The sequence below is a fragment of the Citrus sinensis genome, chromosome 8 (genome assembly GCF_022201045.2).
Source record: "Citrus sinensis cultivar Valencia sweet orange chromosome 8, DVS_A1.0, whole genome shotgun sequence".
In the NCBI taxonomy this organism is placed as follows: domain Eukaryota; kingdom Viridiplantae; phylum Streptophyta; class Magnoliopsida; order Sapindales; family Rutaceae; genus Citrus; species Citrus sinensis.
Window position 1 is genome coordinate 28,950,203 of NC_068563.1, and position 14,405 is coordinate 28,964,607.

General features: G+C 37.1%; 3 protein-coding genes across 5 annotated transcripts; 1 reads left to right on the top strand and 2 right to left on the bottom strand.

Moving 5' to 3' along the window:
- Nucleotides 1-1,072: 1,072 nt before the first annotated feature.
- LOC102618282 (mitochondrial import inner membrane translocase subunit TIM9) lies at nucleotides 1,073-3,151 on the top strand. Its single transcript, XM_006488264.3, has 2 exons — nucleotides 1,073-1,323; nucleotides 2,614-3,151. The coding sequence occupies exons 1-2, from the start codon at nucleotides 1,229-1,231 to the stop codon at nucleotides 2,798-2,800; spliced, it is 282 nt and encodes a 93-aa protein (XP_006488327.1). The 5' UTR covers nucleotides 1,073-1,228; the 3' UTR covers nucleotides 2,801-3,151.
- A 268-nt stretch (nucleotides 3,152-3,419) lies between these two features.
- LOC102618569 (CAX-interacting protein 4) lies at nucleotides 3,420-5,398 on the bottom strand. 2 transcript variants are annotated; one of them, XM_006488265.4, is made up of 3 exons: nucleotides 5,230-5,398; nucleotides 3,917-4,960; nucleotides 3,420-3,735 (listed from the first exon to the last, which is right to left on the bottom strand). In XM_006488265.4, exon 2 carries the CDS (start codon nucleotides 4,934-4,936, stop codon nucleotides 3,932-3,934), a length of 1,005 nt encoding a protein of 334 aa, XP_006488328.1. In that variant the 5' UTR covers nucleotides 4,937-4,960; nucleotides 5,230-5,398; the 3' UTR covers nucleotides 3,420-3,735; nucleotides 3,917-3,931. The 2 variants fall into 2 exon arrangements, with proteins under 2 accessions (XP_006488328.1, XP_024957760.1); XM_025101992.2 differs by having other exon boundaries at nucleotides 5,190-5,341.
- A 5,535-nt stretch (nucleotides 5,399-10,933) lies between these two features.
- On the bottom strand, nucleotides 10,934-13,533 carry LOC102618856 (glucan endo-1,3-beta-glucosidase). Of its 2 annotated transcripts, none has more exons than XM_006488267.4 (3): nucleotides 12,263-13,533; nucleotides 11,365-11,680; nucleotides 10,934-11,258 (listed from the first exon to the last, which is right to left on the bottom strand). In XM_006488267.4, the coding sequence occupies exons 1-3, from the start codon at nucleotides 13,313-13,315 to the stop codon at nucleotides 11,119-11,121; spliced, it is 1,509 nt and encodes a 502-aa protein (XP_006488330.1). In that variant the 5' UTR covers nucleotides 13,316-13,533; the 3' UTR covers nucleotides 10,934-11,118. The 2 variants fall into 2 exon arrangements, with proteins under 2 accessions (XP_006488330.1, XP_006488329.1); XM_006488266.4 differs by having other exon boundaries at nucleotides 11,365-11,686; nucleotides 12,263-13,526.
- Between the last annotated feature and the right edge of the window lie 872 nt (nucleotides 13,534-14,405).

The following is a 14,405-nucleotide window of genomic DNA, read 5'->3' on the forward strand; positions in this document are numbered from 1 at the left end:
GAACGGCCACGCTCTCCCACCATAATCCGAATCTGCTTGCCAACTCACCGTGCGTCACACGGCTTTTCTACTTGCCTTGCTTTCGTGCTCGCCACGTGCACGCCCATCTTTCCGCAAAGACTTGGCACAAGGCTACAAGCCAAGCCGCGACACTCGGCCCATCCGGCCTAACGTGGTGACACTGTGATCGTGATTTTGGACAAAGAAAAATGATATTTGACCACTAACAAAATATTATCATAATAGAAGTATAGTATTACAGTATGAACAGTACTAATGCTTTGTGTAGTATTATTTGTGCATAAATAAGATTCTGTTTTCTATCTTGGTGGTGTTTAGATGGTGATCAAATATTAGTGCTATTTGAACAAATCACTAATAGTGCTTTAATCATTCTCATATCTCATGAGTTGAACTTGTATATCTTACATGTTTAGAAACATAGCAGCTAATAATTACAAACAAAATCACTTAGTAAGAATTGTTTCGGCCACAATACATAACAACGTATCGATATGGAACCTAACCCTAATGAAACATCTAAAAGAACTCACAAGCAGTGGCTGGAATTAGAGCTGAGTGACGTGTCACTTCCCTATAAAACAACTTGTGAAGTTTGCTGTGAATATGTGAGTATTTTTTTTTAAATTTGAACTATGTTACACTATATTTATATTTACAATTGTTACAATTTGAAGTTCTATTGCGTTAGTTTTATGCTTGGATATCTGACTCAAAATGAGTTCAATTTTTTTTTTTTTTTCACAGACCACATAAATAGTCTGGAACCGCAACTTATTTAAAGGTGGTTTATTTATTTATTTATTCAAGTGGTTCCATTCCAACTTCCGAAATGTATGTGATATATCAGTGTTATGAGCATTTGGCAACTCTCACCATTCCTCCCGCTCCATATTGCCCAAGAGCTACAGGCCTCAACTTGTGGGTTTCAGGGAAAAGTGGCCCTGAGTATGGGATTGGGCCGGGTTGCAAGGCTCGATTGATTATGAAACAATTGGAAAAATATTTTTTTTTTTTCGTTTTTTATTTATGGAGGAAAAGATCAAAGGAAGTTGAGAGAAAGAGAAAGGAAAAGAGGAAAGAGAGGAATACGAGACGACAACGTATTGGTGACTGAAGGATAAAAGAGGAAAGAAAAGCCCTCTTTGCCAAAACCCTACCTCTGAGTTCTCAGTTCAACAACATTCAACACAGAAAAGGAGCCGGAATGGACAAGAACATGTTGGCTGGACTTGACGGTCTTCCCGAACAGGACAAGGCCAGAATGGCTGCCATGATCGACCATCTTCAATTACGGGACAGGTTTTGATTCTTTTCCCACTTTGCCCTTTTAGTTTCTCTTATTTTCCGTTTCTATATATCCTGTTCGTGAATCTACCGTTTCTTCCTTGATTGAATTAAAAAATTTTTTTTTATTATATCGCAATCCAGATGAATTATCTTGCCGTTTTTCGTTAAAAAGGATTCCTTTCTTTGTTTTAGCTTATTTTTGTGAAACTCGACTTTGGGATTTAGTTTTGGTTTTCATTTATGGCTTTGCATGTGAAATTTGTGTAATGCAAGTTGCAAGCTTAGTTTTTGTCCTTGTGGCTTGGTTGACATGTGAAGCTAAAGCAGACTAATGTACTCCTTAAAACCAGGCCAGCATTTGTGTTGCATCTGGACGTTTTGGGTACTACATTTGCTTATATATGGTGATTGCTCATTGATATAGTTTAACTAATTTGAAAAGGACATCTTAGTCATGTGGGGGTTTTAATCTTATCATTTTAAATAACAATCTGTATGATGTGTGCTCGAGACCTTGGAGACTATAAACAAGCGGCTTAAGGGATTTAGACTGTCCTTCCTGTAATTTAAGGTCTTTGAAGAGTTCTGTTATTTTTTAATGAGTTTTTCTGCTTCATATTTTCCTTGAAGTAAGATAGTTTTACTACTACCATTATTATTATTTTGTTTTTCTGCTACATTCTGGTCCTTCATGTTAAGTCATCAAGTTTGAATTATATGATGGGTTTGAAAGTTATAGACTTTTTTTGCTAAGTTATTATTTCTTAGTAATCTGCAGAGCTTCACTTTTGTAATACTGGTTTCATGATTGGATTTAACATCTGTGAAAATCGTTTTGGTGAAGCCAAAAGTTGGTTCTCCTTAAAACCAATGCAGCATTTGCTGTGCTGTGTTTGGACGTTTTGGGAACAAAATTTGCAAATCAGTGCTATCCTTTTTCTCCTTTTGGTGATTCTTGTTTCAGATTTGATTTTGCACCCATGTTAAGATTTCTGTTAGAGAACCGAGACCGTCGTTAGAGTGAAAGCCCTAAAAGTATGCAGTCGTCATGCATCCTATTGTGATTCCCATTACAGAACATGTTTTGCGCTTGTTAATGTGTACTTTGGTTTATTTGTTCTATATGCCTCAATCTATCAGTTTTGCCAGTTTCTACTATATTGGGAGCTTCCATATATTTTTCTTGTTAAGTTTTAGCTTGTTGAACTGCTTTGGAAACATCAAATTCTTCTCTAATCTACTCTCTGGCACAGATGTTGATCAAGTGTTCTATTTCTTTTTATCTTTGAATCGAATGTGTAGTTTGAGGATGTACAACTCCCTTGTGGAGAGATGTTTCAACGATTGTGTGGACAACTTTACACGCAAGACCCTACAGAAGCAAGAGGAGACCTGCGTCATGCGTTGTGCTGAGAAATTTCTGAAGCACTCAATGCGCGTTGGTATGAGGTTTGCAGAACTCAATTCACAAGCAGCTACACAAGAATAGTATCCCCAGACGACCATTAACGGCGCCAAGAAACCATTTGGTTTATTCCTGTAGAATTTCTTTTGGATCAAATTAGTGGCTATTAATTTTCTGCTTTTGCCATCAGTGGAAGCCCAAGTTTGCGGTAGGATTCATAATCATCGTCTGAAAAATCATTTTTACACATTTTATCATGGCTTCACATATTGAATAATTGAATCAAATATAACGGAATTCCATCTTAGAATGTAAATGAAATTGAGTCAAGTGCAGCAGCGGCCAAAGATGCGCTAACCTCGGTCAAATTCAGTGTTTGAATAATTTTTCTGTTGTGGTTATATTATCTATCATGCCTATCTATATTCTGATTGATGATTGCGTATATAAAATTGTAGATAGTTAAATGTGCTGTTATGTTATGTTATACGCCTGATAACATCGAAGGATTTTTGCACCATGTACGAACGGAAGATTGCTTCTTCCACAACTTGAAAGCTATGCATTATCACCCTGATTTCATAATTAAGAATCTCAAGGAATCCAACCATCGTGTTACATCGTGGTAGGAATTTCCAGATGAAAGAGATTAATAAGAACATGTACAACAGAACTTAAATAAACACAGCAAGCAACCTCAGTATGTAAAACATAGCGTAGAAATTTATTAATAGCAAATCCGGTGGCAAAAACAAATGGGCAACATAACTACATAAGCATTCAATTTAAACAGCGAAACTAGATATGTAACGCTCTAATCAGCTCAGTCACAAATCAACAGGACACAAATCACAAGAGAGAACACAAAGTTTCCTTTCATCCTACTACGAGGAAAAAAATGACTTTTAATTCAAAGCGTTCAGACAGATTACAATAAACTGTTGTCGTGGTTTGCCTCCATGATAGGTTCCATCACGGAGAAGTTACATTACCGACCGTCACATCCATATTTTCTCATCCTGGCAAAACCAACAAATATTAACTATGAGGAGTTGAAATGTGATAATATGCAGATTCAACAGTGAGAATCATTATCATTTGTTCTTAGAATAAGATATACATCAATGGATTACAATCAAACCTATAACAAATGCTTCAGAATGAAAATTAATAAATTCATAACATGAAGTCTGCAGATACCTTCCTAGGAAGTCTTTATTCATAATCTCTGTGGTGGCGATTCTGGCTCTTCTTGTTAGACCTCTTTACACCCCTTCCAACTCGTGAATCATCCGAACCACTTGCATCAGAATCAGATGGTGTCACAGACCTTCGGCTCTTGCGCTCATACCTTCCACCAGAATCCTCGGATGTACCAGAATCAGAATCATTTGCATGTCTATGACTTCTCCTCCTCTTCTTCTCCTTCCTACTCTTCCTCCTACGGTGTTGACGTTCATCCTCTTCATCTGAGGACTCATCCCTCTTCCTCCTCTTCTCTCTTCTCCTCTTCCTCTTTGTCTTATTTTCATCCTCATCCTCTGAATCACTATATCTCCTCTTTCCACTCCTCCTCTTCTTAGACCTCCCCCTCTTCTTCCTCTTTCCTGACTCTGAATCTGAATCTGAAAAACTTTCATCTGAATCATCCCTTTTCTTCTTCCCCGACGATCTCCCTTTATTGCTAACCTTCTTCCCAAGCCTTGCAGCTATAATCCTCTCCATCTCTGAATCTGCATCTGAGTCTGAACTTTCGCTCTCCTCTTCTTCATCCTCGTCACTGTCATTCTCACTCTCAACCTTACCTTTTCCGTTCAGCTTCCCCACCTTCCCCTTAATTTTATCCAACTCAGACAAAACCGCAGCCTGAATTGCTTCCTGGTCTTTTTCCTTATCTTCCTTAACACTCAGAAAGTTCCTGCACTGAAATGTCAAGTGCCCAACACGACCGCATTTCTTGCAAGCTCCACGAGCCTCGTCGGCATTGGTATTAGTTATGCGGGCAAGCGCTAAAAGACCTTGGTAGCTATTGTACGGATTATCAGCATCTGGTTCATTGCTAGAGGGTTTCGGCTGTGCTGAATTCTTGGAGTCATCTTTGTTTGGTGCATAAGGGTCGTACCCAATGGCACTTTGCCATATACCGTGAGTTTGCAGGGCTGCACTACTGTGAACCCTATTGTTCGCGGGCATGCGAACTCGTCCAGCGGTGGCCGGCATATTGAAGTATCGTACTTACCAAATCTGGATGAAGAAATAAAAGTTAGCAGCGGTTAGGATTTTGAATTCAGTAAATCAAATTCAAGAAATTTCTATCATTCTGTTGTAAAGTAATTTCAATTACAACATCAACTCAATCCCCAATCCAACAAACTAAGAACAAAAGAGGAGAAAATACCTTACGCTCAATCATACGGAACCGACAAAACAAAGAACATGAAATAACAAAATAAAAATTAAAAAAAAAACTCACTATTGGGTTTCAAGATAATTCATCTGGAGATGGATCTTACCTGTGCAGTGATTGATTCGAAATCCCTAATCGAAGAGCTACAGTTCTTTTTTTCTTTTTTTTTTTCTCCCCCTCTTTTGTTTCTGAATTCACGAGATTCCTTTTTCGTTTATGTTAAAACAAAAGTCGGTGGACCAAGCAAGGGACGAGACGGCACCGTTTATCCGAGGGAAAAAAACGACAACGTGTCGGTGGTATAAAATTAGGATGCGAAAATTTGTGTGTGTGTCAGTGTGTGTACATACATATATATAATATGTACGGATCTAAAGAAAATAATTCCTAGAATTAGACAAAATCGCATAGATCTGTCAAAGCCTAAAAATTGTTAACAAATCCGAGCCTCCCAAAACAAACAACGAAACTATATCTAATTTTTTGAAACTTAATTTGCTACATATCATCGAGCTAAAGCAATTTAGTGTTTTGTGCCCAACTTTTAAAAAAAAAAAAGAAAAAGAAATTGTGATGAATATATAATAACGAAATTGAAAAAAAAAAAAAAAAAAAAAATCCCCCTAAGATTCCTACAAATTCATATCATTATATAACACCAAAATTCGTGACAGTTATATACACACTCTGTAAACTCAAAAGTACGCATCGGTAATTATGTCTTCTGGTTCTGCTACGGTGCTGCCCTTGACTATCCTTAACTTAATCCTTGGGATGGGCTTCATTATTTGCATCGGCTTGTGTTGTTATGCGTTTTTTTTTGGGTTGCTAATTAAATTGTTAGATACATGCTCTGCTTCTTCTTTCAACACCTTAAGAGATCATGGCCATATGTGAAAATATCACTATCAAGAGAAAGGAATATCAGAAGCCGTGGTTTTGGACTTATTTTAACATTGAGAGTTAAAAGAGTTCTTAATCTTACGGTAAGGTAAGCGAATGTGCCATATGCATTCACTTTTTTTTTATGTCTATTTTTGTGCCATATGTATCGAGGGCTCGCACCGAATTTGTGGTTGGTTAAGGATTAAAAACAAAAAAAAAAATAAAGATCTTCTTGCCTTGTGTTTTTAGACATTGCATCAACAAATTTTCTAATTCCGGAGATTAGCTATTTCAGCCTTTCTAAAATTTATTTTTATCACTTGGGTTATGGTAAAGTTTTAAATTTTTAATTAATAGCTCATTTCATCAAGAGTGTTAAAATAGTAATAAAAAAATATACTGGTAAAAGATAAATGCGATACTTTTACATATAAATTTAATTATTGGAGGGGTTGGTCTATTTAAACCCATTAATTTTTTTAAACTAAATTTTTATTGTGAAAATATAATTTAATCAATTACTTATCTTACGTTATCCTCTCTCCCTACATCTCCTTCCCTCATCAAACATTTATTGTTATATATGAAGTGAATATTGAAATTTAATAAACAAAATTGCTAAAAAATTAATAAACTATGAATTAAAATAATAAGTTGCAATTTGATAATTATTTTATTCTAAAAAATGGATGTTGAAAGGAAATTAATAGTTGAAATAGCCCCACTCTCAAAATATCATATTTGCCTTTCCAACAATGTGCACTTATCTTTCTAACAACGGTTTTTTATTTTTTATAGGAACAGTGGCTTTATTTACCGCGTAAGATGGCCTCATGGTATTTTAAGTACCAGTAATTTATAGAAAAACAAGTTCTTCCGAGAAAAAAATTTTGTTATTGAAAAGATGATAAAATTGAAGAAAAAAAATTATGACAAATTACTAGGTGCGCGCCTTTTTTAAAAAAACTTTTTTTATTTTTTTATTTTCTCTTTTTAAAATTTCATTTCATTTCATTTTATTTTATTATTTGGTTGGGCTATCCCTCCTTGAATCCCCCATTTGTAATAACAAGTTACCGTATATATTTTTTAAAAATTTTGTTGTGATCAAACAATTCCAATACCTGATCGGAATATATAAAGTTTCCTGAACTATGGTTACAATGATTTCCAATTCCTAATCCGGAGTAGGATTGTTGTCACTTACAATATTATAAATAAGATACTAATTAATCAGAAATATTACTCAACTGTCCCATTCACTCAAATTTGTTACTTTTTCTTAACTGTGAAGCTAGAAGCCATGCCCTTTGCCGCAACACCCTCTACTTGTCCCAACGATGAAGGCTTAAGATTGTTAGTTTTAACCACACCCTTGGTCATATCATCCGTGGTTTGTTTAATTCTCTTCTTATTCTATATATCCTACTATTTATTCACGCAACTCTATAGCAGTCGAATTCAAACGCAGAATCAAGATATCGAACAGGGATTATCCTCACAGCAGCAGCAGCAGCAGCGGGTGATCATTAATAGTACGGAGTACAAAGTGAAGGAGGATCCGAGGGCTTCCAAGTTCAAGAAAGTCTCATGGACAGCTTTCAAACGAGATATTATTAACAATAAAAGCCATCAAAATGATGATGCCGTCAATAAGACGAGTACTTGTGTTATATGCTTGGAGGAGTTTAGGGACGGTGATGAGTGTAAGGTTCGTTCAAAGTGCAATCATATTTTCCATCAAACTTGCATGGATGACTGGCTGGACGATCATTCTACTTGCCCGCTTTGTCGTGGTCGTGTACGGCGTATCGCTTGGCCTTCTTTTACTACTGCTGATGATTGGAGTCCCGACTAATTGTCTAATAATTACTCCACGTTTTGTTTTTCACTTTCCGAATCCATTATAAGTCTTTTGTTTGTGATGATTATCTAATTTTCAGTTGTTTTTCTCTAATATCACTCTGAATTTTAAGTGTTCATTGTTTATAAGAGAATTTGTGTTATTAAATATAATTTTTTCGCAAGGATAGATATCAAATGAATATTTCCCTTGTAATGTCATACGAATATTAATTAGGAGAAGTAAATAGGGGCAATTTATTCTGTTGACATAGACCTCCATATCACTTAGCGATGGTTAAAAATTGCCACAAGCACGGCACCTATTATGTTAGGATCAGGCGACGGGTCTAATTTTACTCTCGCTTTATAAAAAAAGATTAGGTCTGGATATAATTTTTTATACCTGTTGATTGGGCGGGCTAGTATGGGTATAAAACATTGATACCCATATCTGCTTAGTGAACCTATTTGACTATTGACTTTTTTTTTAAATTAAAAGTTAAAATTAACAACTAAATGAAATAAATATTAAAGAAAAAAATTAAAACCATAAAACATAAAAGATTAGCACTTAGTAGCTTAATAATCGGAACAACCGTCTAATACGATGTTATACTAAACATTTACTTTGAGATTTTAATCATTCAATGGACTACTATATTATTTAAAACCTTATCCTAACTAGGAACAAATAATAATAAAATAATGTTTAAATTAAAGGTCAGTTGTAAGGAGTAAATGATGGACAAAGAAATAATAAAGTGGAGAATTTTATTCTCAACCTAGATCTTTTGTAATGCATTGATTAAAATTGAACACAATAGCTATCCAATTATGAGGAATTCCCAACCCATACCCGTTCAAGCCTACAGTGGACAAGAATATCTTTTACCAAATAGATAATTTCAACTTATTACTGTATGCTAAATTACACCTAGTTTCTAAGAGGCGATTAAAGATCTTTATTCCAAGCGATTTTGGACCTGCGTTGACAGTTAATGAAATTTTGCTACCAGTACACCTAGCCTACTTGTAGCAGCATTTTCACTTTCCCCTTACATGCGGTTTACATACTTGTCGATATTAAAGAAGAAAATTCGGTAGCATTGTCACAGTGAAATGACATAAATCCTTCAGAATCTAATTTCCAACAAACGAGAAAAGTTACAAATCGTTAATTTCCAGTTCAATTTATTCAAATATTTAGACTCTACTATATAAAATACCAATTCCATAAATACATAGCATACTTAAATATAGTTAACATGCTTTGTTAGTTTCTAAATTTATTTTTCTTACTTATGAATTAGGTGTTTGTCCCAGTTAAAAAACAAAAAAGTTTTAACATAAGTATCAATTGAATCTTTTAGAATTTTGATTCTCATTGTTAAACCAGAAATAGAATGGGCTAGTTAGGACCCAAGTAAATTTAGTCCTTATAAAGCCCATGAATAGATGGACAAACCACGTAGAATAAACTTCCTAATTAGTAAAGTTTCAAAACCTAAAAGATTTCAAAGCCTAAAAAGTTTCAAGGTCTGAGGGTCCTATCATAAGACAAACCACTTAGGATAAATCTTCTATGTGACAAGACTCTAACGTCTAGAAGATTCTAAGGTCCTAGGATCCTATCCTAAGACAACCTACATAACATAAATCTTTCAGATGATAAGGCTCCAAGACTCAAAAGATTCTAAGGTCTTAGGATCTTATTCTAAGACAAACAACTTAGAATAAGCTTCCTACGAGGAAAGGCTCCAAACCCCAAAAGGTTCCAAGACCTAGGATCCTAAGACAAATCACCTAAGATAAATCTCATAGATTCTAAGGTGCCTATGATCTTAGAGTCTTAGGAAAAACATCTTAAGGTAAAAACGCTTATTCCTTTAATCCACAGACAAGCTAGCATATCCATTTGTCAATTAACATGGGTACAAGAAGATAAGTACAGCTAGATGTCACGAGAACAACAACACTTGCCATCAAAGTTACTAAGACTCAAGTTAAATCAATTTCGCTTATAAATATCCCCTCAATTCTCACCAACAGATAAGAAAAAAATGGACTCAAGAGGGGAAATACTGACTTTCTCTTTCTAAATTTGTATTTCCAAAAATCCAACGATTAACTTGACTATCAAAGAGTTTACGCAGGTAAAGCCGACCTTCTAATCATTTTCTTGTTTTTGCACAGTATTATTAGACAAGGGCATTCTCATCTCCTAAAAAAGTGGGTTATGAGGAGGAGATTCAAAAGCTCATTAAGATTAGTAAATTCATTATTGTCGGGTCCAACAAAAAGGAACCCCAATCTTAAAAAGGTTGGAATCACAACCTAGTAAGGTTGGACAAAATTTACACCTACACCCATTATGAGTAATACCTTTGGAAAGCTTTAATTTCCCTAGTCTCAATTAGGGTTCTCTCAAAACCATGTCCGCTCCCCCTCATCTCAGTGCTCCTCCTCCTTTTAATGATTTTGGATCCGGAGAGTACACAAATAATTATCTCTCCATTTGTTTTAATGTAAATTGCGTTGATTTTAATCTGTTTATAGAGAATGTCTCATCGTCTTATGTGGTGCTAACACTAATGTCATCACGTCACCATACAATATTACAAGAGCAAAACATGATAAAATCAGTGCCAATTTATGCACTTAATTGTAGAATAAGATAAATCGACATTGATTTTACATTGTTTCTGTCCACACTTTGATCTCTTCAATATTTTTCATGTTACATACCAGGGTATGTGCATAGTCGTACACATCGAATTAGAGTCCCCAAAAATCCGTTGTAAGAGCTAGAGCAGCTGGTATAGTTTCAAGAAGTATATATCCCATTTTTTCCAGTGATGTAAGTTTTTTTCTTTTTTTAATATTCTTGTTTGCTGCATTTTTGCATGCTGAAAATTAAAATAAATAAAAATATAATCATATTACGTTTTTGTTTGCTGTATCAAGAATACGTCCGCATAATTTATACGTCATCACGACAGTTAAGGTTTAATGAGCCCAGCTCGGTTCGGTTTTGAAATTCTAAACCGTTCAGCTTCGGTTCGGTTCTGATCCAAACCGTATGAGGCAGCCAAGCCCAAATAATAGAATACACATGAAGTAAAAAATAATACAAGGTACAATTAAGCACTACACCATGCCTACCAAAAGAAAAAATAAAAAACCATCAGGCAAAGACAACATCAAGGCCCAATTTTAAACCCAATGGCGGAAGCTATGCCTGTACATAACGATCCTCTTACAGGTTTTAAATTAGAAAAAGAAGTTGAATAAAAGCTACGACAATAATCTCTATAACGGTGCACAATCCCGTTGAGATTCCCGCCACCGACTTTTCCAATTTTAGAGCTTTTCCTTCCACATGGGTATAATCACATGCCTCGTAACCTGCCCACCACCGAAGAAGCAAAGCAACCCCACTTTTAGCTTTATTTACCAAATAAATTAATAAATTTTATTAATTAATTAAGGAATGCACATAGAAGTTGTGTACTTGGGTCGGCTGAAGTGAGGACTCCTGTTTTGTTGAAATCACAAGCATAGTCATGAAGCCCGTTGGCCTGATAGAAGGCGTTCATGGCGTATGCTGCGTGTGACCGCACATTGTTCGGATTGAAGCAGGGCCCACCGGCTTGTATAGGCTTGCAATCCACGCCAGTGCCGCACACGTAGTCTATGTTTGCCTGCAGCGCTGCATCCGAGGCGTCTGATTTTGGCACGCACCATTTCCTGCCCGTGACCGCGCCTGATGGCGGTTTTGCAACTGGAGCTTCGGTGGGAGGTCTTCCACCTGGTGCTTTCGCGGGACCCTGTGCCTTGAATAAAAGATCAAAATCAACTGTTCAAATTGATTCGACTTTCTTAGAACCAAGATTACGTGTTGTTTTTTGCTTGCACTCTTTTGACACTGAGAAGACGCGGGAATTTTTATAATTTTTGTGACGAATATAGCCCTTGAAAACTTTACATCAAAGACGTAAAAGGAACAAATAAAAAAAAAAAAATCCGTGAGTGGAACGTGGCAGCGGACAGCTAATGCTTGTACGATCTGTCGTCCACAAAAGCATATACAACATTTTCAATTCAAAGTAAAGAAAAGGCTGCCTGCCGGGGTGTCAGAATGACGATGCATACATGACCGGGTAAAATTAACGGATAAAAGACAAATGGGACGACAGTACATTCAAATTACGTGGCAATCCACTATTGGTTAAAGATAAAGACCAGCACAGTCAACGAAAAGAAGTAAAGAACCGACTCCGGTGAAAACCCCATTCACACACTCAAGCTACTTTTCAAGACTCATCTGTAAATCTCTGAGATACGCATAATTTACAAAACTACCCTCAATAATATTTTACGAAAGAAAGCTGCAGAAGAAGGATTTATACCTGTTTATTACGCAAAATGCCCACATCATAAACCGGCGTAAAATCGGGTTTAAACAACCCGAAATTCTGCTCCGATATGGATGGTTTCAGATTCTCGTTGAATAAGGCGAAAATGTACACCTCAAAAGTCCTGTTAGGCATCAGAGGCGTTCCTTTTCCAGAGTTCACGTGCTTCACGAGATTCCCATTATACGACAGCGCATTGGCCAAGTTCGACTCCGGCTGGTTCGGGTCGCCCGCCGACGGCCACCCAGTTTCCCCAACCACAATGTCGACGTCTTCGTACCCAACTTTCTTCATAGCCGAGTATACCGCATCAAGCTGGGCGTCAAACATGTTGGTGTAATTCTTCCCCGTGGCAGGATCAAAAACGCCGGCGTTTGGTTTAAACAAGGCGTAGTTGAGCGTCTGAGGCTTGAACCCAAAATACGGGTAGGGGTTAACCATAAACGGGGATTTAGTCTGTCTGTGGAACTCGAGAATCCTAGCAAAGATAAGCCTATCGTAACCTTTACGGAACCTTCCGGTACTCGGCGGCTCAGAGGTTGATAAAATCCCCAGGGAATGAGGTGTCGACACCTGGACGCTGCTCAGATTGGCAGCATCGAGAGCTGATTTAAGAGTTCTCATGGCGGGCAGGAGAGAAGCGATGAGGACTTTATCCGACGTGGCCAAGATTTCGTTGCCGAGGACGATGTATCTGAAGATGGTCTGGGGGTGATGCGGCAGGATGTTGTTAGCGACCCAGGACTGGGCGGCGGGGAGTTTTGCGAGGGCAGGTATGTCGCCGTTGCCGACTGTGACGGTGACGGGGATGTTTGTGTGGGCGAAGGCGCGGAGGAATTCGGGGTTGGCGTCGAAGAGCTTGACGCGGTCTATGGTGGTTTGGGTTTTGAGGAAATTGGCTACTTGCTGAGGTGGCGGGAGGTTGTTGGCGATGGCGCCGTAGTTGACTCCGATGGAGTCAGCGGCGGAGGGGGTGATGGCGTTGCAAGACAGGGAGAGGAAGAGGAAGAGGAGGAATTGAGAGAGTTTAGTAACAGTAGCAGCCATGATTTGAGAAGCGAAGGAGACGGTGAAAGGGGGAGCTTTGTGTCCGTTTTATGTTTTTGTGTGAGAGAGTGGTGGGTACGCGCTTTTGTTGGACGGTAGTGGGGGCCATTGGAGATTCTTTGATTGAATGATTGTATCAGGTTATGCGACGCGCCGTGATGATGGTGGAGCTTCAGACGTGCGAAAGTGGGTTATTGGGTGATGTTGGAATATTTAGAAGGGCTGCCGCTGATGTTGGGCCAGGCCGATGTTTAATAAAAGCAACGAATACGTGGAGAGAGGGAATTGAATGGAAAGTTGTTGGAATTTATTAATCGCGTCAAACTAGTCCCTTCAAAAAAATAAATGCTTACTAATTGAAGATTATTTCATGCAAAATTTTAGCCACACACACACACACACACACATACATGCATATGAAAGGGATTCATTAAGTAGGCTTTTAGGGAAATCGCTTTGTTTTGGTGGTTCTATATGGTTTTTCTAAATTTTTCTTCTTGTGATTTTTTTATTTTGATTTTTTTTTTCATTTGGGTCGTGTTGTGTTGGTGGTAGTGTGCGTTGTTGTTGCGAACACTACACTAGATTCTTCTTTGAATTAAAAGGTGATTTTCACCTATTTGATAATTTAATATGTGGAGCCATTTAGTCTACTTTCAATTTTATGTCTTAAAAGTTAATCAATATCTAATCATCTCATCATCACACAATGAATTAGATGAAATGGCTATCAGTATGTCCCATCAATTGAAATATAAATTTTGCACTGCAAGTGTAATATTATTCCTAGTTAAATTTCAATCACTTACTTTTATATCGAAAAGGCATGATATTAATTATTTGAGAGAAAATTGTTACACTTGACTTCCAACCAAAATTTGAAAGATGTTGGATTTAAAATGATAGAACCGTCCACTCAAAACAGAAATAGGTTAAGATGTTAATATATTTTCTCTGTCGTATATATATATACTTGTCGAACTTTTGTTTAAAGAGCCTCGGTATATTCATGAGATGAACAACTCTAGACTTTCTCTTAGTTTGGGAACTCACAATCAAGGTCCAATCAAGGTCCAAGACTACTTCTATT